Genomic DNA, 24,375 nt, shown 5'->3' on the forward strand with positions numbered 1-24,375 from the left:
AGCAATATAAACAGGTACATGAATGTATAAACACCTGAGGATGGGCACAAGCCCGAAACCGGTCATCTGACGAATAAATAATCTTCTATTGTGACTGATAGCGGAAATTTTTCTACGCCTTCTAAAGAAATGTTTATCAACGATCGCCCTATCGCAATAAGAGAAGTCGCCGTTGATGCTGGCATATCAGTTGGCTCATGCCTTGAATTTTTCCGGGTGTTTTGGGTATGAAACGTGTGACAGCAAAATTTATTCCAACACTACTGAATTTTGAACAAAAACAGCGGCGAATGCAAATTGCTCAGGAGTCGCTAGATGAAGTCAACAACGATGTGTATAATTACTGTAACGTGTCATACGAAGAAACGTGGGCTTGCGAATACGACGTCGAAACTAAGATTCATTGGTACCAGAGGAACTGTTCAAGGCCACTAATACCGAAAAAGTTCAGTTGTGGACAAATGTGAAGATTTCATTCACTGTGCTGTTTGATTTTAACGGCACAGTGCACCATCAGTTCTTGCCACGAGCTCGAGCGATCAATAAGGTGTACTGTTCAATATTAATGATGAAGTTCTAAGAACGAAACCGGCCGCACCACAATAAATGTTATCCAGCCGTGGCGCTCAAAAAATGGTTCAAATGGCTCTGAGCACTATGGGACCTAACATCTGAGGTCATTAGTCCCCTAGAACTTAGAACTACTTAAACCTAACTAACCTAAGGACATCACACACATCCATGCCCGAGGCAGGATTCAAACCTGCGACCGCAGCGATCGCGCGGTTCCAGACTGTAGCGCCTAGAACCGCACGGTCACCACGGCCGGCAAGTGGCGCTCAACGCGAGTGCTGTTTATAAGTTCAACACCGTCTGCGTGAATAGTCCGATAAAAAGATCCCCAGACTTTTGAGTAACAATTCATGGTTTTAACCAATATGGTTGGAAGTGTGAGCGATCTAACTTGTGATAATTACTTGTGAAGAAACAGCCACAATCGCAGAATGTCACTTATTCAAAATAGCCGATTTCGGCATATACACTAGGCCACCTTCAGACTGATTGCACCATTTGCTGGAGCCGGCGACGTGCTGAGCCGCTGCGTATTGTGAGCAGTTATCGTCTTGTCAATAAGCAGCTGCTCAGCACGTCGCCAGCTCCAGCAAATGGTGCATTCAGTCTCGAGATGGCCTGCAGTATGTGACGAAACAGGTCATTTAAAATAAATCATATTTTGCGATCGTGACTGTTTCTTTGTAAGTAAACAGTTCATGGCTTTAATACAGCAATAACGCACCTACTCACATACCGTTGATTGTTCGTGAATTTTTGGCCAAAATAATACTGTAAGATGCCTCAGGCTCCATATTCACCAGACATGATCCATATAATTTGTTCTGTTCCCAAAAGAAAAGAGCTGTCGTTTTACAACCGTAGATGAGATTAACAACGCATCACTGTGAAAGATAAAAGCTATCCTAAAGTTCGAGTTTCAGAAAAGTTTCAAGGATTGGAGAGAGCGCTGATATATCTGTATAATACCCAGTGGAGTCTATTTTGAAGAGTGTAACATTCATCTAGACGAACAAATAACATTCTTTCCACAAAATGAAAGTTCTTGTTACTTTTTGAAACCATCTCTTACTATATGCTCACTATAACTCGGTTCCTCCGCTCTCGCCATCCCACTGCCTCCCGTTTCGTGTTACGGCGTATGCATGATGACTTTTTGATGTGTACGGAAAGCCAACAACGTACAAATAATGCTGAAAGGAATCGAAAAGTTATTTACCAATTTCCACGCAAACCAGCGTTCTACGGAGCAACTTTTTTGCAGCTAACAAAAGGTAAGCTGGAAAACATGAAAATAACATTACTGCGAATTCCAGAGCGACACACTTTGTCTCTTCCGTGCTAGAGGTGAATTATCAAAGGGGACCGATGACCGTCGCAGTCTGGTCCCTTTAATCCCCCAAACCAATCCAATTATCAAAGTTCAGTCACATCTGAGGCAAGCCGTACGGCGTATGGGCTCTACTAACGTTGCGTTGGCTGGCGGCACCGGGATGACAGGCCCTTCGCGCGGGACTGAGACATTCTGAAGCTGAAACACAGGATTTTGCGCAGTAAAGCAGGCGGGCGCCGGCCATGTAACCGCACGGCGCTGCGCGCTTTCTCTCTTTAAAACCCCCGCAAATCCGTCAGACGGAGAAATCCGGGCCACAGCCGCATACATTGCAATTTCGCCTTAAGCAACGGTTCGCCTACGACCGTCACGAATGCGACTCGAAGCACTGCTACTCTCGTTCTGCAAGCCCTGCGCGTACCTCCTGTGCATCTCTCTTCTTTGCCAGTCCAGGACTTGTAGCCGGTAAGTGGACTGTCTGTCGAATGAAGGTTATAGTTTACTGTCCCGTGGCCCAGGAACTCACTGCAGGCAAAAACATTTAATACAAGCTTAACCATCTACGATCGAGCTCGACAGATTTGTAACGCTTACAGTACATTGCTGTACCTGCATAGCAAGAAACATTTCCTTGCCGTCGCCGTGCGTAGAACATTCATAACGCTCTAGACTACAAATGTAAGAAGTGGCGCCGCACTGTTAGTATTTCTTCAATTACTTGAACATTTGCATCTCGGGAGTTCTGTGTAGGATGGACGAATGTTCAGCTGTTGATATTTATTATTGTAGATCTAGAAAAAGTAAGTTATCTACTTTAAGTAAATATTACGTAGTAGGGGGAATTTTGAGGTATATCTGTGTAAAAAAGACTTCACCCCCTAGACCTTGAGAAGCATATTTTTCAGAAGTAACAAATTTGTCAATTTGGGCATTCGCAAGCAAACTTTTTTTTTTATATGATGAATTCCATGGCATTTCGATAAGGAGACGTTCAACATCCGTAAATTATTTTACAAAATCCACTTTAACCATCGGCTGTTTCAAAAAATGGTTCAAATGGCTCTGAGCACTATGGGACTCAACTGCTGAGGTCATTAGTCCCCTAGAACTTAGAACTAGTTAAACCTAACTAACCTAAGGACATCACAAACATCCATGCCCGAGGCAGGATTCGAACCTGCGACCGTAGCGGTCTTGCGGTTCCAGACTGCAGCGCCTTTAACCGCATGGCCACTTCGGCCGGCCATCGGCTGTTTATTTGTCCCATTAGTGATCTACCGGTTTCGGTTATCAACCATCATCCTACAGCCTGGATCACTAATGGGACTAATAAACAGCTGATGGTTAAAGTGTATTTTGTAAAATCCTGCAGAATTTTATAGAAAGAAGAGGTGTGTAGTCGCTCGTGATACTGGTGGAGAGAGTTATGACAGTTGCATGAGTGGCTACTCAAGTAATAAGTACGCTGAACCGATGGCATAAAAAGAACAAAGAAAGACTTGAAGTTAAGTGTCCGTCAGTTTCCGGAGGAGTGGCTCTTCTAGATTCACCAATCGCACTGTATCGAATCAACACCGTATCGAAGGAGTGCTATCATTCTTACTTCCTTGATAAGGTGGAAGTAAATGCGTGGCTCTTGTACAGAGGGGACTGCGACTCTCTTGGTGTACCCAAAAATAAGCAGAGGCTATTTTGTCGGTTCAAAACTTAGTTGGCTGATACCCTGTACAAAATTAACAAGGACGTAAGTGGGAGGAAGACCTCCTTCAGTTGTAGATAATAAATATGAAAAGAAGAAGAAAATAGGTCATAGATCGAATCCAATTCCCCAGAAGGTTGTTCGAAAGGACAACGTTGGACACTGGCTAATTATGTCTGAGAAGAAAGGTAGGTGCAGATTGCCAAATCGCAAAGGAAGTCCACCAATTAAGCGTAATGTAAATTGGTGCATTGAAAAGAAAAAGAATTGTTTACTGAACTTTCGTAAATAATATAAACTATGAGGGTCAAAAATTTCAAATTCTTAAATATTTTCATACGTCCGCAAAGTATAAATGTAATTACAAGCCAACATTTAATTAAAGTATATCCTTAAATGCCCAGTATAACAAATATGTAATGCTGCAACACATATTATATAAACATAAATGAATGTATCTTTTATCAATATATGCGTAAGTAACACAAGCAGAGTATTTAGAATTGTTTGCCTATATTACTTCATAATTCTGTCCGTGGTTAAGTGATAGGAAGTATTTTCTGAAGGTATTTATCTGGAGTACAACCTTGAAAGAATATAGAATCTGAACGATAAAAATACAGACAATAAGAGAACGGAAACTTTTGAAACGTGGAGTTTCAGAAGAATGGTGACGGTTACATATGACTAATGAATAGGTACGGAATCGGATTTCGGCCTTGCCTCATTGAATACACCGGTTCTCGTCAGATCACCGAACTTAGGCAAAGTTAGGTGCGACCAGTACATGGATGCGTATCTCTCGGGTATGCTACGTGCTGTTGTTCGTCTTCCCGTTGCCTTTATTGCGTAGGGGAGGAGGGTAGGTGGCGTTATGTCCCTGACCACCAGTGTTTCCGCCAATGTCTTGGATGAAAATTCCAAACCTCTCCGCAGTGTCTCATGAAGTGAGGGGATGTAACACTGTCGATTGTGTTCTGTCCGTCGGATGAGGACGTTAAACTCGGCGGCACCTTTCGTGCTTTTCGAGAGAAGCAGGCTATGTGGCGGCACAGGGGTTCACCCTCCTTCTTCTCTCGCCATCATCCAGAAAAAAACATGACAACACACCACACACACACACACACACACACACACACACACACACACACAAATATAAGTCTCACACTTCGCGAAGGAAAGGTGCTACTGTGCGCGAAGAATAGTAAAAAAACCGTTTCAAATAGGCGCGTGAATGTACCCTACGGGGTCTCCCATCCATCCATGCCGTATGATTTTACTTTTTTTTTTTTTTTTTTTTTTTTTTACTGAAAGAAGGGCTCGGTTGATAAATGATTGTGGCAATGGATGGAAGTGTTGGGCTGAACACGGTAAAGGAAGACCAAGGCTTGACTACAGCAAGCAGTTTCGAAGGGTTGCAGATTGCAGTATTTATGCAGAGATGAAGAGGCTGGCACAGGATAGACTAGCGTGGGGAGCATCTGACCAGTCTTCGGACTGAAGACCGCAACAACAGCAAACAGGTCTGACTAGGCGTGACAACGCGACACGGTTGTAAATACTGGCAGGTTTCGTAACACAAAATGTGTCCAGTACGCCTTTTATCCATTTCATCGCGCATTTCAGAGCCGTAAACACACATCTACTACACGTTCGCTATCACGTAAGCAGCGTTCAGAACGATTTCCAACACGGTACGTGAAAATCACACACAGCGCCCGCACTTGCGTTCGATGACTGACTACAAAAAAAATGGTTCAAATGGCTCTGAGCACTATGGGACTCAACTGCTGTGGTCATAAGTCCCCTAGAACTTAGAACTACTTAAACCTAACTAACCTAAGGACATCACACACATCCATGCCCGAGGCAGGATTCGAACCCGCGACCGTAGCGGTCGCGCGGTTCCAGACTGTAGCGCCTACAACCGCTCGGTCACACCGGCCGGCGCAAAAAGTAAAGAGAAGCACAGAAAAACAGGAAAATTTAAAGTTTATGTTGGCAGCCCTTCAGCGACAGCAGAAATGAAGGAAAGACGTCAGCAGTAACGGACATTTCGTGACCGTGCAGAAGTGGACCGGTGCAGCGCGTGCAGTCGCCCTACGTGCAGTTCGACAGCTGCACGGCGAAAGGTTCGGCATTGCTTCCACTATGACCTCTGAACATTAATGCCAACATGTTGGAGACGTTTCTGGTTCCAAATCTCCACATTTCCAAATCTTGACGTTCAGCACGCTTGGCTTCAACAGGATGGATCCACTGCGAACACTGTCCGACTATGACGGCAGAAACAGTTAATTTGAGGATCGCGTAATTTCCAGGGACGCCAACGTCCTTCGGCTGCTCCAGATTCCACACATTTCCTTCTGTGACTTGTTTCCAAAGTGTCGTTTGACGAAGGTCGTGTACCGGACTGGACCAAGAACCCTAGCTCAGCTCAAAACACAAATTGAAGAGGAAATCGCCAGTACCCCAAGTGATTCTGAACATTTATCGGGCTTTCAGGCGGGTGGCATCGTCCAAAAGGAGGGATGTATAGGTAAGTCAGCTTCTCGCTATCTTTAGGCGTTACTGATGGATCATCACCCCCCCCCCCCCCCCCCCCCAGCAAACGTGCAAGACCCGCGTGCACAACACCACACAAAATGACACCTCAGCAGTTGGTAGCTAGCTGTGTTCTCGGAGAAAATAAAACCTAACATCGATTAGATGTACGTAATAAGGGGCGACTGATGAAGGGCTGCCAGTCACAAGATAAGATTTGCAATACAGAAATTAAAAAACCATCCTTGTAGCCAGAAGCTAATTTATTTATAATTGCAAATCACTACACGGTTGCGTTCCCGCCATCCACTAAGATGGAAAATTAGAACTCTAGAATTGGCCACATTAAGACCTTGTATGCGATTTCCTTTACAGGTGAACCCGCTTTCTCTAATACGTGATTGCCCCATTTCATATAGCGTCATAGTACTGGCCCAGAATAGTTCTGAGAAGTGGTGTTTATCGCTAGTGTTGTAATCTGATATTATCAGGCACTTTGTTTTTGCTGTTATGTTATCTCATATTTATCAGTATACTGATTACATCAGGTGGAAATTCTGTCCCGGTCTTTCTTCATTTTCTTCGATCATCAACGATGATACTTTCCTCTAAACAGCATCGTCGGTGAAGAATCTGATAGTGCAGCTGACGCTGTCTGATAAATCGATTACGCGATAGAGAGTATCAGACGTCATATTACGTTTCCTTGGAACATATTCGATGTTACTTCCATTTCTGTAGAACAATGACAGTCCAGTATGGCGTACTGTGTGGTTCTTCTTCTTGTTCTTCTTCTTCTCCTATATCTTCTATAGGGCGGTAGTTGGTGGCCGTATGCTCTCCCTGACGACGAGAATCCCCCCCGGGACGAAGGCTTTGTATCCCGTTGTCTTCGTTTAGAGTAAATTTGTCTTCAAGTGTGGAAACGTTTTCTAAATGTTTGCGTAGCGTGTATCTGAGACGGGATATGGGTACCAGCCAGATGTTTACTTAGATAGGTGTGGGAAACCGCTTAAAACCATATCCAGGCCGACAGGCTCAACAGCCCTTCTCGTTAATCCCAGAGGGGGATACGACCTACAGCAGGCTCGACTCCCCGAATCCCGAAAGCGTTGTTTTAAGGCGCTCGACTATCCGGGACGGTCAGTACAACGCACTGGGTTCTCTTAGATATTTATCGAGCGAGTCACATATTTGCGAAGTTCCTACGTGTGATTGTGTCTTAGTAGTCGACGACGTGGTACAGCGTCGAACGCCTTTATGATAGTGACTAAGCTGTCACAAAGGCAGGCAAAAAATAAAAAAAAAACAAGAAAACGTAGGCAAATGTATTCTACTGTATTTCAAAATCACTGGACGACATATGCGGACCGGCTGCTGTGGCCGAGCGGTTCTAGGCGCTTCAGTGGGGAACCGCGCTGCTGCTACGGTCGCAGGTTCGAATTTCTCTGGCATGGATATGTGTGATGTCCTTAGGTTAGTTAGGTTTAAGTAGTTCTAAGTCTAGGGGACTGATGACCTCAGATGTTCAGTCCCATAGTGCTTAGAGCCATTTGAACCATTTTGACATAGACAGGGAGCAAAAGAAGAGTGTTAAGTCATCCCTCTCGAATACCATTCGGACGCCGACTATGAAATTCTTCGTAGTACGTATTCGTTTCCGCGAACGATAAATGCCTCTACTCATAAAAATATTCTGTCGGAGCGAAATGACACTAGATTTACGTTTTAAAGGTAAGGCACTCCTGCTGTTTTAGATGACCTATCGACCAGCGATGATTTAAATCGATGGTTAGCTATGGAGAGAGTGCATAGGAGTTTGCACGTTCAGCATCTGTTCAGAGTTATCTGCAGACCAGATGCAGAGCGCAGGCTCGCCAGCGGTCTCGCAGTTCGCGGCGTTTTTTGCGCTGTCCCTGGTCGCTGCCCCAGCCGTCGACCCCCTGCAGCCGGATATGGCCGGCGGCCGGATACACAGCTAGCGGCTGCTTACTGTTTGCGCTTTGCCGCGGCTCCTAGGCCCGTGTCACAGATTTCGTAGTGTTCGTCATAATCTTTTGTGACTGGTCAGTCGCATATTCATGACCATATAATTAGTAATTTGACAGCCAACGTCAGGATAAAGGCCTCTTCTAGTCTTTCCCCTACATCTGGAAGGAGTATATAGAGGGTCTATACAGGGCCGATGTTCTTGAGGACAATATTATGGAAATGGAAGAGGAGGTAGATGAAGATGAAATGGGAGATAGGATACTGCGTGTAGAGTTTGACAGAGCACTGAAAGACCTAAGTCGAAACAAGGCCCCGGGAGTACACAACATTCCATTAGAACTACTGACGGCCATCTGGTGAGCAAGATGTACGAGACAGGCGAAATTCCCTCAGACTTCAAGTAGAATATAATAATTCCAATCCCAAAGAAAGCAGGTGTTGACAGATGTGAAAATTACCAAACTATAAGTTTAATAAGTCACGGATGCAAAATACTAACGCGTATTCTTTACAAGCGAATGGAAAAACTGGTAGAAGCTGACCTCGGGGAAAATCAGTTTGGATTCCGTAGAAGTATTGGAACACGTGAGGCAATACTGACCCCACGACTTGTCTCACAAGTTAGATTAAGGAAAGGCAAACCTACGTTTCTAGCATTTGTAGACTTAGAGAAAGCTTTTGACAATGTTGACTGGAATACTCTCTTTCAAATTCTGAAGGTGGCAGGGGCAAAATACAGGGAGCGAAAGGCTATTTACAATTTGTACAGAAACCAGATGGCAGTTAAGAGTCGATGGGTATGAAGGGAAAGCAGTGGTTGGGAAGGGAGTGAGACAGGGTTGTAGCCTCTCCCCGATGTTATTCAATCTACGTATATATTGAGCATGCAGTAAAGAAAACAAAAGAAAAGTTCGGAGTAGGTATTAAAATCCATGGAGAAGTATTAAAAACTTTGAGGTTCGCTGATGACATTGTAATTCTGTCAGAGACAGCAAAGGACTTGGAAGAGCAGTTGAACGGAATGGACAGTGTCTTGAAAGGAGGGTATAACATGAACATCAACAAAAGCAAAACGGGGATAATGGAATGTAGTCGAATTAAGTCGGGTGATGCGGAGGGAATTGGATTAGGAAATGAGACACTTAAAGTAGTAAAGGAGTTTTGCTATTTGGGGAGAAAAATAACTGATGATGGTCGAAGTAGAGAGAATATAAAACGTAGAAAGTCAATGACAAGGAAAGCGTTTCTGAAGAAGAAAAATTTGTTAACATCGAGTATTGATTTAAGTGTCAGGAAGTCGTTTCTGAAAGTATTTGTATGGAGCGTAGCTATGTATGGAAGTGAAACATTGACGATAAATAGTTTGGACAAGAAGAGAATAGAAGCTTTCGAAATGTGGTGCTACAGAAGAATGCTGAAGATTAGATGGGTAGATCACATAACTAATGCGGAGGTAATGAATAGGATTGGGGATAAGATAAGTTTGTGGCACAACTTGACTAGAAGAAGGGATCGGTTGGTAGGACATATTCTGAGGCGTCAAGGGATCACCAATTTAGTGTTGGAGGGCAGAGTGGAGGGTAAAACCCGTAGAGGGAGACCAAGAGATGAATACACTAAACAGATTCAGAAGGATGTAGGCTGCAGTAGGTACTGGGAGATGAAGTTTGCACAGGATAGAGTAGCATGGAGAGCTGCATCAAACCAGTCTCAGGACTGAAGACCACAACAACAACAACAACAACAGTTCAATAATTGTCATGCTGTACATGCTTTTAATCTGGGAGACACTAGGAAGAGGTCTGAAATGTAATCCAAAGCATTGGCGGAAAGTTTGGTGTTCAGGAAGTCCTACCCTTGTTGGCCAAATGTTTGTGGTGAAAATGTTTCCAACCACGATTAGATGAAGCTTCCTCGGAGTTGAGCGTGTGTTATCGATTACGGATACGGATTGGAGAGGGCAAGGTTTACCGTGACGTGGTGGGCGCGACTCACCTGCCGTCCTCGCAGCGAGCAGAGCCACCAGCCCTGGATGCCGGCCGTGTTTTGCTCGAGTACGGTGAGAAGGTCGCCGCGTCGGAATGCCAGCTCGTCCGGCGACTCTGCGATGTTGTCGTACAGCGCGCGCGCCACGCAGTTCTGCAACAAACACACACACGCCGGCGTCACTACACAGTCCCGCGAGCCACAGCAACACACTAACCGCAATCCGGTCAGTCCGAAAAGTTTCCGGACTGCATTAGTAAAACACAGACGAAGTAAATATTCCAGAATTCGAATCGAGAACAGCTGCCAACATGAGTACCGTAGAAGTAAATATTCTCGGAGTAGTGAAGCAACTCAAATCACTTAATAAAAGCAAGACTTCTGGTCCACACTGTATACCAATTAGGTTCCTTTCCGAGTACGCTGATGCATTGGCTCTATACGTAACAATTGTAAGTAGGCTGTTTAGGTTTTTATGTTGGTAACGCCACGTAGCGCTCTATATGAAAATCACTGACTGTGCTGTGTGAAGGCTGTGGTTGGTTTGCGTTGTTGGAGTATATACTATTGTAGTGTTGGGCAGTTGGCTGTTAACAGCGCATAGCGTTGCGCAGTTGGAGGTGAGCCGCCAGCGGTGGTGGATGTGGGGAGAGAAATGGAGTTTTGAGAGCGGATGATCTGGACGTGTGTCCATCAGAGACAGTAAATTTGTAAGACTGGATCCCATGAACTGCTATATATATTATGACTTTTGAACACTATTAAGGTAAATACATTGTTCGTTCTCTATCAAAATCTTTCATTTGCTAACTATGCCAATTAGTAGTTGGTGCCTTCAGTAGTTTGAATCTTTTATTTAGCTGGCAGTAGTGGCGCTCGCTGTATTGCAGTAGTTCGAGTAACGAAGATTTTTGGTGAGGTAAGTGATTTGTGAAAGGTATAGGTTAATGTTAATCAGTGCCATTCTTTTGTAGGGATTATTGAAAGATTGCGTTGCGCTAAAAAATATTGGCTGTCAGTTTAGTATTGATCAGAATAGGTAAAGAGCGAAATGTCTGAGTACGTTGAGTTCTGCTCAGCTGTTTGAAAATCAAATAATGTAAGAGGTTTATCAGCACAGTAACTCATTAATTTTTTTAAAGGGACGTTTCACAATCATATACAACCGTTCGCTCGACGAAAGATCCGTACCCAAAGACTGGAAAGTTGCCCAGGTCACACCAATATTCAAGAAAGGTAGTAGGAGTAATCCACTAAATTACTGGCCCATTTCGTTAACGTCGATATGCAGCAGGATTTTAGAACATATATTGTGCTCGCACATTATGAATTACCTCGAAGAAAACAGTCTATTGACACACAGTCAACATGGGTTTAGAAAACATCGTTCCTGTGAAACACAACTAGCTCTTTATTCAGATGAAGTGCTTAATCCTATTGACGAAGGATTTTAGATCGATTCCGTATTCCTGGATTTCCGGAAGGTTCAAAAAAGGTTCAAATGGCTCCAAGCACTATGGGACTTCCCCTACACTTAGACCTACTTAAACCTAACTAACCTAAGTACATCACACACATCGATGCCCGAGGCAGGATTCGAACCTGCGACCGTAGCAGCAGCGCGGTTCCGGACTGAAGCGCCTAGAATCACCACAGAGGCCTGTATTTCCGGAAGGCTTTTGACACAGTACCACACAAGCGGCTCGTAGTGAAATTGCGTGCTTGTGGAATATCGTCTCAGTTATATGACTGGATTTGCGATTTCCTGTCAGAGAGGTCACAGTTCGTAGTAATTGACGGAAAGTCATCGAGTGAAACGGATGTGATTTCAGGCGTTCCCCAAAGTAGTGTTATAGGCCCTTTGCTGCTCCTTATCTATATAAACGATTTGGGAGACAATCTGAGCAGCCGTCTTCGGTTGTTTGTAGATGACGCTGTCGTTTATCGACTAATAAAATCATCAGAAGATCACAACAAGCTGCAAAACGATTTAGAAAAGTTATCTGAATGGTGCGAAAAGTGGCAGTTGACCCTGGTAACGAAAAGTGTGAGGTCATCCACATGAGTGCTAAAAGGAACACGTTAAACTTCGGTTACACGATAAATCAGTTTAATCTAAAAGCCGTAAATTCAGCTAAATACGTAGGTATTACAATTACGAACAACTTAAACTGGAAAGAACACGTACAAAATGTTGTGGGGAAGGCTAACCAAAGGCTGCGTTTTATTGGCAGGACACTTAGAAAATGTGACAGACCTACTAAAGAGACTGTCTACACTACGCTTGCCCGTCTTCTTTTAGAATACTGCTGCGCGGTGTGGGATCCTTACGAGGTAGGACTGACGGTGTACATCGAAGAAGTTCAAAGAAAGGCAGCCCGTTTTGTATTATCGTCAAATATGGGAGAGAGTGTCACAGAAATGATACAGGATTTGGGCTGGAAATCATTAAGAGAAAGGCGTTTTTCGTTGCGACGGAATCTTCTCACGAACTTCCAATCACCAACTTTCTCCTCCGAATGCGAAAATATTTTGTTGACACCGACCTACATACGGAGGAACGATCACCACGATAAAATACGAGAAATGAAAGCTTGTACGTAAAGATATAGGTGCCCATTCTTTCCGCGCACTATACGAATAATAGAGAAAGGTTCGATGAACCCTCTGCCAGGCACTTAAACGCGATTTGCAGAGTATCCATGTAGATAGATAAAAGTTAAGACGGTGGTTTTAATACTCCAGATGTTCTACTTGAGTAGAAGGCACAGAACGACCTTGTGAAACTGTGACAGGAAACGCGACAAATTGCCTGTTGGCTTCTGTCTCGGGTTCTTCGTCCGACTTTTTTTGTTGATTTTTCTGTCGTATTACCAGCGCCAGTGGCTGGAAGCGTCAAAGTTTCACCCTCCAGTGCTGATGGTGGACTGGAGTCGAGCTCGCGGTCGCAGCTTATGTACGACTGTGCGCCAGCGTCCAAGAATTTTCCCCCCTCCTGCATGTTTGTGTATTTCTATAGCTGCCCTGAACAAGCAGGTGTACAGCTTTTCTCTACAACAAGAATTCCCGTGTCGGCGAATGACAATAGCTTCAGCATTAAAGAATAAAGCCTCAAGGTGAGCGGGTACTGGATTCCCGTACTGTAGCAAACGACCGTTGCAGGTAGCAAGAAGAGAACCGCAGCGGTAATGACCACAGAAAAGCCCGTGGACGTTGGCTTGCCAGGTACATAAAACTTGAGGTCGCAAAACTCTACTCAAATCCACCACCAGCTATGGAGGCTAAAGCTCTGACAATACCACCACTCGTGCTGGCGGAACGTCAGAAAAATCGCCAAACAAACGAAACTGTATGGTTTCAGAGTCGTTTTCAAGTCTCCAACACTATGATGTATATATGCAGACTGAAGCGATGAATGAAAATTTGTACCAAAGAAACACGGGTCTTCAGCTGACTAGTTGGAGGAGGGAAGCGTGGTAGGGTAGTCCGTGCAGTTGTTCAAAGCCCTGGGCCAGGGTGGCGAAGTGGTTGGCGCGTCTGCCTAGCGAGCAGGAGACCCGGATTCGAATGCCAGCCTTGGTACAAATTTTCATTAGGCTTTTTAGTCTGCATATATACATCATTGACGTTGGAGACTTGAAAACGTATCTGGTTCCTTACAGTTTCATTTGATTGAAATCACATCTGCTTGGGTTTCAAGCAGGATATCCGTTTGGTTCGATGCTGAAGTGCTTTTCGAATACAGTTGCAGACCCTCTGCGATGTTGTTCGAGTTTAAGGGGTATACCAAGGTGGGCTGAGGCGTGAATAGGAATTTGGACTGAGGGAGGCGTGCTAGTGTAGTTCGTCCAATTGTGCAACTAAAAATTCCGTCAGAAAAGTTCTTCTTTGGGAAGCTGTTCAACTTGCGCATCACATTGGTCTGAGTATCAGGGCGTCACAGCGTTAAGCCTTCACGCAAATTTTTGCACTTTGTTGTTCTGTGGAAGATTCGTATTGATAACACTTAGTCTCGCCATCCGTGATGACGGTTTCCTTTTCTTTTTTCCCAGAAAAGAACTGTTCGCGACTTGCATTTCAACAACATAGCAGTAGACATCTACGCGTAGCTGCTTCTTTTTTTAGGGAGTCAAGGGGTGCGAGACAAACATTGCACAGACTTTTCTCTTCCTCAGAGCATTCTGGATAATTCCTTCAATACTTAATTCAGAGATGTTGCTCCTCTGCGATTTGTGACAACAACATTTATACACTACGGCTGCACACCCACTACTTGACACTGCCTCCTCACGACTGTGCAGGCGCATATCTTTTGCCTACGTTGTCACTTCAACCTGCCACCGCAAATACTACGCTAACATCGCTTATATGCTAGGAATAAAATCAGTCTCTAAACTTTTTGGACAGACAGTGTACATTAGCGTACTGAATGTGTTGTTTCTGTCACTTAGTCCAATCAATTCACACATATTTATTACAACTAGTAACAATATGTCTGTTATTTTTTACATTTGATTGCGACGCCTTTCGAGCCACTGGTGCTCACTGTCAAGCATCAAAAGGTAGAGCTAAAGAAAACTCTTTGTTGCTGTTAAAGTTAACAAAATGCTACCAACTACATTAATCTCTTGGTTTTTTCTCAGCTGCGGAGGTTGTCGTTGCAGTCCTGCCTTTTATATCTCCCTATCTTGAATTACGAAGGCTATGCTGAAAATAACAGCGATGCTGTGTCTGCAGCCACGAACAACCAACATCGCCTTTACAGTATTCTACGGAAGCCAGCTCACAGATGTTGGCCACTGATGGGATAGTGTATACTATTGGAGTTTACTCTCTCAGCGTCAGCGCCTGAAGTGGTGTACTGAGTCACCGAGACAGGCTGCAGTATAATAAACAACATCAAAATGACAGCTGCAAGTGTTTCACTTTATTGCTCATGCGAACGGCCGAATTCCAACAAACCATCAATCAGAAAGATGGACATACAAAAACTTAATCGTAATGTGTTCAGCATGTTGTGTCAGTGTACAATACAGATCGTAGTAAATGCAGAACTGTCCTCTTACATGTATAGTTCAATATTTCGACCACCATGCTCACGACAGACTGTATAACGACGCACTGTCGACTGTCTTACACGCTGAAGTTCTGTGACGCGGTTGCCATCGCTGCGGGAATAGCTTAATATAGCGTCGTTACGCCCCTATTCCATTGACGTCAACGAAGCCATGTAAGAGGTGCATATAGGAAATTGTTCAGCAGTAAACTTAAGCATACTACTGTTATCACTGTTGGAGCACAACTAACACTATTGATGAAGCAAACGAGTGAAAGAACGCAACCTTGAGGGCGAAAAATACAGTGGGCATTATTGTTGTCAACAGCAAGTACCGCGATGAAAAGGACAAGTTTTTTCCAAACAAGACACACGACGCACATCATCGCAGTATTCTCTGTTGTGCAGATTTTTCAATGCTATACAGGTACAAAGCCGCGCGGGATTAGCCGAGCGGTCTGGCGCTGCAGTCATGGACTGTGCTGCTGGTCCCGGCGGAGGTTCGAGTCCTCCATCGGGCATGGGTGTGTGCGTTTGTCCTTGGAATAATTTAGGTTAAGTAGTGTGTAAGCTTAGGGACTGATGACCTTAGCAGTTAAGTCTCATAAGATTTCACACACATTATTACCCATATACAGGTACAAAATGGAGAGGGAATGGGGTGTAAGAAATCAAACGAAGCGCAGTTACTGCAATTATACTCCAGCGTGAATAGCCGAAATGCAGTTACAGGCCATCGGAGAGCACTTTGCGTTCATGTTCTACAGTTGTGACATGGGCGTGTATGATTCTAGCTGGTTTTGCGCCCTAAAACAAAACAAAACAAACGAAGACCACGGATCTCCTATACAAAATACTTCGATAATTTCCCTGTACAGCTTCCGAAATTTTGCCGATCGATTCGGGTTCGTCCAGCACTGCGTGAATATTTTTGAGCGGTGATATGCGGTGACTTAATTGTCTGTTTGTCCGTAGGCTGCTGAGATAGTAATTCAGTCCTCATTTCGTTTTGTGCTACACCAGTTTCAACGTCCTGTTTCACTACTCACTATTTTTACGTGACCTTCGCAGATTGTTAGTACGCTGCAATAACAGCATAACATAACGCAAGTTGGGTATTTACAAAATCGTTAACTGATCTGTGCATGTTTGTTCCATGCACTGTGAGCCCAAAGTGTATTACAACTACAAAAATCCTAGTACGTAATTTCAGCACAGCAGCTGTTATTCAAACGGGATCCTCTTTTATACAAGGTGTCCCACGAGGAATGGTAGTATTGAGCAATATGACAAACGATCATTCGAAGAAAAAAGAAAAAACACTGTTAGTAAACACGGACTCTAAAATAAATACCTGAAGAGCTACGAGAGTATGTTCAGCAGAAGAATGATCGTATGGCATTGTTGTCCGGGGGACCTCATTCGGAGTTGTTTGGCCGCCGTATTGCTAGTCCTTTTTTGGTGACGCCACATCGGCGACTTGCGAGTAAATGGTGATGAAAATGATGATGAAGGACACACGACACTCAGTCCCCTGTCGGGAATCGAACCCAGGTGCCCTGCGTGGTAGGCGGTAATGCTATCGCTACGCTACGGATTCGGACTCAGCAGAAGAGACTTGTTTCACAATTGAACAAGTGGTCACAGCTCTTAAGGTATGCTTTTAAAGTCATCTTTAAAAGACGTTTTTTGCTTCGAATGATCGTTCTGTCACATCCCTGGGAACTGACCATTCCTCTTGGACCATCCTGCATATAATCACAAGCTAACTGTCATTTTTCTGGAAAAGTTCCCTAATTTTTCAGTATATCTTACGCAAGCCGGTGTCGTAAACTGACATACGGCCGGGAGAGCGGTGTGCTGACCACATGCCCCTCCATATCCGCATCCAGTGACGCATGTGAACTGAGGATGACTCTGCGGCCGGTCGGTACCGTTGGGAGTTCATGGCCTGTTCGGGGGGAGTTTAGTTTAGTTTATATCTTAAGCAAGCTATTGTACACACCAGAACAAAAGCAGTACAGTAGGTAAATTGCCCTTTTGTAATTCGTCACTGAATAATCATATAGGATGTCGCACAAGCAAGAACTAATGAAGAATTTTTATAAGATTATAATATATATTCTATTGCTGCAACATCTTCACAGCAGCTAATGTTTATTACTGTCAATCTTGTGATTGTACGAAATTGTTTTATTCTCATGTAATGCACTCTACATTTTGCGAAGTCGATCAAAAAAAAAAAAAAAAAAAAAAAAAAAAAAGAGAGAAAGTAAATCTGTTGCAGATTAGAGAATCATCCAATATCCTGGAGCTATCCGTACAATTGAAACTACGGAAGAAAATCTTTTAATTTAAGATCTTCTACACGCAGACATCAAGATGAGGCGCTTCTCTATCTTGCTGCTGGAAAACATCCTTGTGTAATATTTCAACCTGAATTACCTATGCTCCCAGATACACACGCTGAGAAATATATGAGTGGTGGGTTACGCAGAATATTTTCGCCGAGGTACAGTAGTTAGAAAGAAATAAGCGCGAAGTAATCCACGAGCATAATTGTGGGAGTCACCGAATTCCGCGGAAACACGCACAGTGTCAGAGCTGTAAATTTAGGGTGCCGCGTTATCTGTGTGCAATTACTGTGCGAACCCCGGAGCGGAGAAGCGGCGACAGGGCAAACAAGTGACGCGAGCGCAGATAAGCGCGGACGGCGGCGTGGGGTGGCGCGGTGACAGCGCGCGCGGCGCGGCGTGGCGTTGGCGGCTGACGTACGCCGGTGTTCCCAGGAACCGCCAGATAAGCGCACGGACCACCCGCTAGCTGCCCGCCCACGCGTCTGACAGCGGCGGCAAGCGAAACGGTATTCGCTGCGTGAAGCTGCCGACATTCCTACAGGGAGTGCGATTGCTGGAACATTCAGTGAGTAATTCTACCTGCCCAGCCGCTCTCACTGGATCGGGAGTGAAGTGTTACCTACAACTTGTACAGAAAGAAGACTCCAGTTTCAAGGTTTGAAGGACACGAAAGGGAGGAAATACACTGGAGTGATTGAGGACGAAAGTAACTTTCACATGGCGCTATGCTCAGCAACGCGTTCCCATGCTGGCCACAAGGTTGTTCAGAAGTTCTTGCTGTACGGCGTTCCATTCCTTCACCACCTCGATTTACGACTGCTCGATGGTTGTTGGTGCCTGTGGACGTGCTGTAATACATCTAACTCATCCCATAGTGCTCGATGGGATATTCGACAAACGCTGGACGTATTCTCACATGGCGAGACATGGGAACACGTAATGCATCCAGGAACAATGTCGAACACTATCGTTTTGGTGATCCAGGGGTTATTGTATGGAAAGGCATAAAGCTGTATGGGCGTACTGACCTCCAAATGTTTTAAAAAGGACTCTTACACGATGAACGTTATTGTAATACTGTACTCCTTCCCAATGTGCGTCTTTTCACGTGTGCATTGGCCCCTTACTTCATTTTTATGTATGACAATGCGCGACCCCATAGAACAACGCAGGTGGAGGAACTCCTGGAGCGAGAGGATATTCAGCCAATGGACTGACCTGCCCGCGAATGTAGGTTGCATAGATGTTCGCTACTAATGGGATCGTGTATACGATTGAAATTCACCCCGTCAGCATCAGTTAAGGTCTGAAGATGGTGTAATGAGTCAGTGAAATTGGTCGCAATATAATAAAGTAACACCAAAACGACGACTGCAGGTGCTTCATTTTTTTTTTTTGCGTACTTTTCGCAAATGTGAAACCATGCACCTCTTCTCGGTCCTATCATGGTAAACGTTGCGACATGTGACCCACATTTCAGTATATTTCTTCACATCTCCAATATACAAATCGATATTAAAACGGGTTGCATCATGGGAGGCTGACGGCAGCTGTTGCTGGACTTGAGAACACGTGTGCACCGCCCAGTTCTCCCACAATGACTGCTCGCTCGCGGCGATCAGCGAGGTATTGTCCTCACGGCGATCTGGTAGCTTCATTGCCGTAGTGCACGAGCCTCCACAGTTACACACGTCTTGATAAAACGCGCTAGGAAACTACGCTGCGAGATAGCGGTAATACATCGCTCGTGTGTGTCTAGTCTTACCGCAGCTAGCTTTCTCAACCTAGATTTTGATTTATAAATCTGTTTGTTGTTATTTAAGACCAGTCCAGCTCTGTTTGTTGGCACTTATTTGATCTCATCTTGCATGCAGTCGTAGCGTTCACCCCCTACTATGTGCCGGCCGCGGTGGTCTCGCGGTTCTAGGCGCGCAGTCCGGAACCGTGGGACTGCTACGGTCGCAGGTTCGAATCCTGCCTCGGGCATGGATGTGTGTGATGTCCTTAGGTTAGTTAGGTTTAAGTAGTTCTAAGTTCTAGGGGACTGATAACCACAGCAGTTGAGTCCCATAGTGCTCAGAGCCATTTGAACCATTTGAACCCTACTATGTTTCCGGCCATCGATTTAGCGGAGATCTTGGTATCCACGCGCTACGTAGTTCGCGGCAGTGACTTGCATAATTTGCATCAGACCGCGACACGTAAGTGGCGATGAGCTTTTCAAACCTTTGCGCCATAAACTTTTATTTGAATTTCATCTTTATCCACAAATGTAAATGTGAGTTAACAAAGATAAAAGAATATTTTTAATAAAAATTTCTTGTTTTATTTTCAATTACTAACTTTACGAAAGTGGAAGTAGAGACAGGAAGTTAAAAATTGTTATAAAAATACGAAACAAGAAATAGGAAATAAAATACTTTTTTATTTTTTGAGATTGAACAGTATTACTGTTATATAGGCTACATTTTATTTTCTTTAACAGTAAGGTATTACCAAATTTAATTTTCGTACGAGCAATAATTAAAAATAAAAACATTTTTCTTAAAAATTTGGTTGAAAAAACTATAGAATTCCAAAAAAACTAAAATACTCTCGATCCTATTGATTATCCAACCGCCGACTTCGCGTCCACGCCACGCACTCAGCTACCGGTGGGCCGTCCTTTATGACCCAGCGGTTCTAGGCGCTTCAGTCCGGAACCGCGCTGCTGCTGCGGTCGCAGGTTCGAATCCTGCCTCGGGCATGGATGTGTGTGATGTCCTTAGTTTAGTTAGGTTTAAGTAGTTCTAAGTCTAGGTGACTGATGACTTCAGATGTTAAGTCCCATACTGCTTAGAGCCATTTGAACCAGCTACCTATTGTTCTGCCAAAAACGCTCGAAATGTGTTGTACTTGAGAGTGCTCCAAAATCTTTAAAACTTCAAACGCGATTTTTTTTTTTTTTTTTTACTTTGAGATTCCGTCGTACTGCATCGGTGTTGGGCACGGAGCTTCATCTGCTATAAGTATGAAGTAAAGCGACGATGGCCAGTGGCTGAGGTGGCCTCGTCCTTCAAGCTCGAGCAACGAGCAGCGGCGAGTGCGCGCATCCAGGCTGGGCTGGCCCCACTCAAATATGTGTCCAGCGACAGGAAATCCGGCGCGGCCTTTTCCGAGCACACAGCACGCGCCTGGCCGATGCCCCCAAATATTTGCAGACAAACAGCGGCAGCCGCCTGTTTCCTGACGTTCCGGCACCGCTCTCCGGCCAACAAGTGGCACGCGGGTGGACAACGGTCGTATCACCGCCGTTACGCTGGCATTTCAGTCTGTTCATCTCTAATCCTACAGTAACTCATTCATTCAGTTCATCCATTCATTCACGCATCGTGTTCCGTAAATCCCACCACGAAGGAGACCCTTCAGGGATGTGGAGAAGGTCACATTATACATTAGCTGTCAGAAGCAGGCACTGCAGGATACTGTTCTTATGTAGAATAACAACATTTCGTGACTAGTGCTTGTCTACTCGTATGCTCAAATACATGAGCTCAAAACTCGGCCTCCAAAATTGTCCAGAAAGTATGGTAGGATCGAGTGAGTCCCCTGCTTCAGTACTTAGGAGAGATACTTGAACCTGTGGAGGGGACTGATGACCTCCGATGTTAAGTCCCATAGTGCTTAGAGCCATTTGAACCTGTGGGAGGAGGAAAACAAGTACAAAGAATTCGCCCACAATAATTCAAGAAGGCCTGTGGAGGAACTCACGACATCTGTAACAAAAGAATGTCTCGGTGCACAAATAAAAGTCTGTGACAAAATAGCTGTCAAACCACAAATCTGGTACACCAACGAAACTCTCAGACATACAATGCAACATCGAAAACATCCCGAAAGAGAAACGCAAAATAATGATAAAGGACCAAACAGAACCGAAGATGGTTACACGCTAAAATCCAAGAAAACAACAGGAAAACTATCTCACTACGCGACCCAAATTCAAAAAGAAGATTAAAATATTATGGCCACATCCACAGAATCCCCGCAAAAGGACTTACACAAGAAGATTTAACATACGAACACGGAACGACACGAAATTATATTCTGAATTCAACAAGACAAGAGAGATTTAGAAAAGGTCCAGGCAAACGGCATGTATGAAACGTGATACTTCCCAGAAAACACAATCTGAGGAACTTGAATCAGGTTCTAGTACTTTTCTTGGTATAATCAGCATCAGGGAAATTTTAACATTTCAACACTGTACAAGAAATAAGTGAAATTAGCAATACTGTACCAAAATTCTCTCCCTGTAGCAGTGCTCGGCTACTGGGGGAGAAACTGAACACTAGTTGATCGGAAGTATCCGGACACTGCCACGTCATCCGGAATTTACTACCAGATGTCACGAGAGGCGGACCCGCGAGTAAAAAACAACTCGGCGAGTATTGTCAGAGGTAAGCATTAGCAGAAGAATGGTTCGGTAAGGATAGCTTAGTGACTTCAAATGAGAACTTGATATCACCTGAGTAACAACTCCGTCAAGGACACCTCAACCATTCTAAAGCTACCCAAAGCGACTTTTGTTGAAGTAATTATGAAGTGGAGACAAGGAACAACCATACCTAAACAAAGACCAGGCAGATCTCACGTGCGACTGACAGGGACAGTCTAGCATTGCGGAGGGTGGTTGCAAAAACTCCAATGAAATCAGCGAAAGCAATCACTGGTGGGTTCCAAAGTGCTGCCAGCAGTCCAGCAGTTGAAACGATTATGGTAGAGCGGTCGAGCAGCTCCCCATAAGCCACTATCCTTGCAGTATAGAGCGACGCCACTGGGCAGTGGATGCCTACCAACGAGTGATTTCGAGTGATAAATCATGTGACAGTCCGATGGAAGGGTTTAGGTTTGTGAATGGCTGCAGAGCGTTACCTGCTATCATGTATAGTAGCAACTGAAGTACGAAAAGCTGGTGTTATAGTATCGAGGAGTTTTCAGCGGTTTGGGTGCTGTCCCCTTATTCCGCTTAAGCAAAAGCCTAGAATCCCGACATCAACCCAATGGAACGAATGGTTCAAATGGCTCTGAGCCCTATGGGATTCAACATCTGAGGTCATCAGTTCCCTAGACTTAGAACTACTTAAAGCTGACTAACCTAAGAACATCACACACATCCATGCCCGAGGCAGGATTCGAACCTCCGACTGTAGCAGCAGCACGGTTCCGGACTGAAAGGCCTAGAACCGCTCGGTCACAGCCTCCGGCCCAATGGAACGTGTTGGGGTTGAGTTAGAACGTCGATTTCGCTTCAGATTCCAGCGCCCAACATCACTACCTTCTCAGGTTTCCGGTATTGATGAAGAATAGGCTGCCATTCCTCCGCAGGCACTCAGACATCTCACTGAAAGTGTCTCCAACAGACTGTAAGCCGCCATAAAGACGAAGGTTACACACACCCAGTACTAATGTACACTACTGACCATTAAAATTGCTACACCACGAAGATGATGTGCTACAGACGCGAAATTTAACCGACAGGAAGAAGATGCTGTGATATGCAAATGATTAGCTTTTCAGAGCATTCACACAAGGTTGGCGCCGGTGGCGACACCTACAACGTGCTGGCATGAGGAAAGTTTCCAACCGATTTCTGATACACAAACAGCAGTTGCCGGCGTTGCCTGGTGAAACGTTGTTATGATGCCTCTTGTGAGGAGGAGAAATGTGTACGATCACGTTTCCGTCTTTGATAAAGGTCGGGTTGAAGCCTATCGCGATTGCGGTTTATCGTATCGCGACATTGCTGCTCGCATTGGTCGAGATCCAATGACTGTTAGCAGAATATGGAATCCGTGGGTTCAGGAGGGTAATACGGAACGCAGTGCTGGATCCCAACAGCCTCTTATCACTAGCAGTCGAGATGACAGGCATCTTATACGTATGGCTGTAACGGATCGTGCAGCCACGTCTCGACCCCTGAGTCAATAGATGGGGACGTTTGCAAGACAACAACCATCTGCATGAACAGCTCTGAGAACGTGGCTGCGGTTACCCTTGGCGCTGCATCACAGACAGGAGCGCCTGCGATAGTTTACTCAACGACGAACCTGGGTGCACGAATGACAAAACGTCATATTTTCGGATGAATCCAGGTTCTGTTTACAGCATCATGATGGTCGCATCCGTGTTTATACTGGCGTATCACCAGGCGTGATGGTATGGGGTGCCATTGGTTACACGTTTCGGTCACCTCTTGTTCGCATTGACGGCACTTTGAACAGTGGACGTTACATTTCAGATGTGTTACGACCTGTGGCTCTACCCTTCATTCGATGCCTGCGAAACCCTACATTTCAGCAGGATATTGCACGACCGCATGTTGCAGGTCCTGTACGGGCATTTTGAAAATACAATAAATGTTCGGCTGTTGCCCTGGCCAGCACATTCTTCAGATCTGTCATGAATTGAAAACGTCTGGTCAATGGTGGGCGAGCAACTGGCTCGTCACAATACGCCAGTCACTACTCGTGATGAACTGTGGTATCGTGTTGAAACTGGACGGGCAGCTGTACCTGTGCACGCCATCCAAGCTGTTTGACTCAATGCCCAGGCGTATCACGGCCGTTATTACGGCCAGAGGTGGTTGTTCTGGGTACTGATTTCTCAGGATCTATGCACCCAAATTGCGTGAAAATGTAATCACATGTCAGTTCTAGTATAATATATTTGTCCAATGAATACCCGTTTATCATCTGCATTTCTTCCTGGTATAGCAATTTCAATGGCTAGTACTAATGTATTATTTAATCAGATAATGTATTTGGCTCCTTCCAAAACCTATAAGTTGTTCTGA

The 24,375-nt window shown here is 44.7% G+C and overlaps 1 protein-coding gene across 2 annotated transcripts in view; it reads right to left on the reverse strand.

Annotated features, from left to right (window-relative positions):
- Positions 1 to 24,375, reverse strand: part of LOC126251961 (breast cancer anti-estrogen resistance protein 1) — a 487,115-nt gene that overhangs the window by 76,597 nt on the left and 386,143 nt on the right. For both annotated transcript variants that reach the window (XM_049952724.1, XM_049952725.1), the window contains exon 2: positions 10,137 to 10,280. In XM_049952724.1, coding sequence (XP_049808681.1) covers positions 10,137 to 10,280 — 144 coding nt within the window. The remainder of the gene's footprint in view (positions 1 to 10,136; positions 10,281 to 24,375) is intronic.

Source organism: Schistocerca nitens, chromosome 4, assembly GCF_023898315.1.
Source record: "Schistocerca nitens isolate TAMUIC-IGC-003100 chromosome 4, iqSchNite1.1, whole genome shotgun sequence".
NCBI lineage: Eukaryota > Metazoa > Arthropoda > Insecta > Orthoptera > Acrididae > Schistocerca > Schistocerca nitens.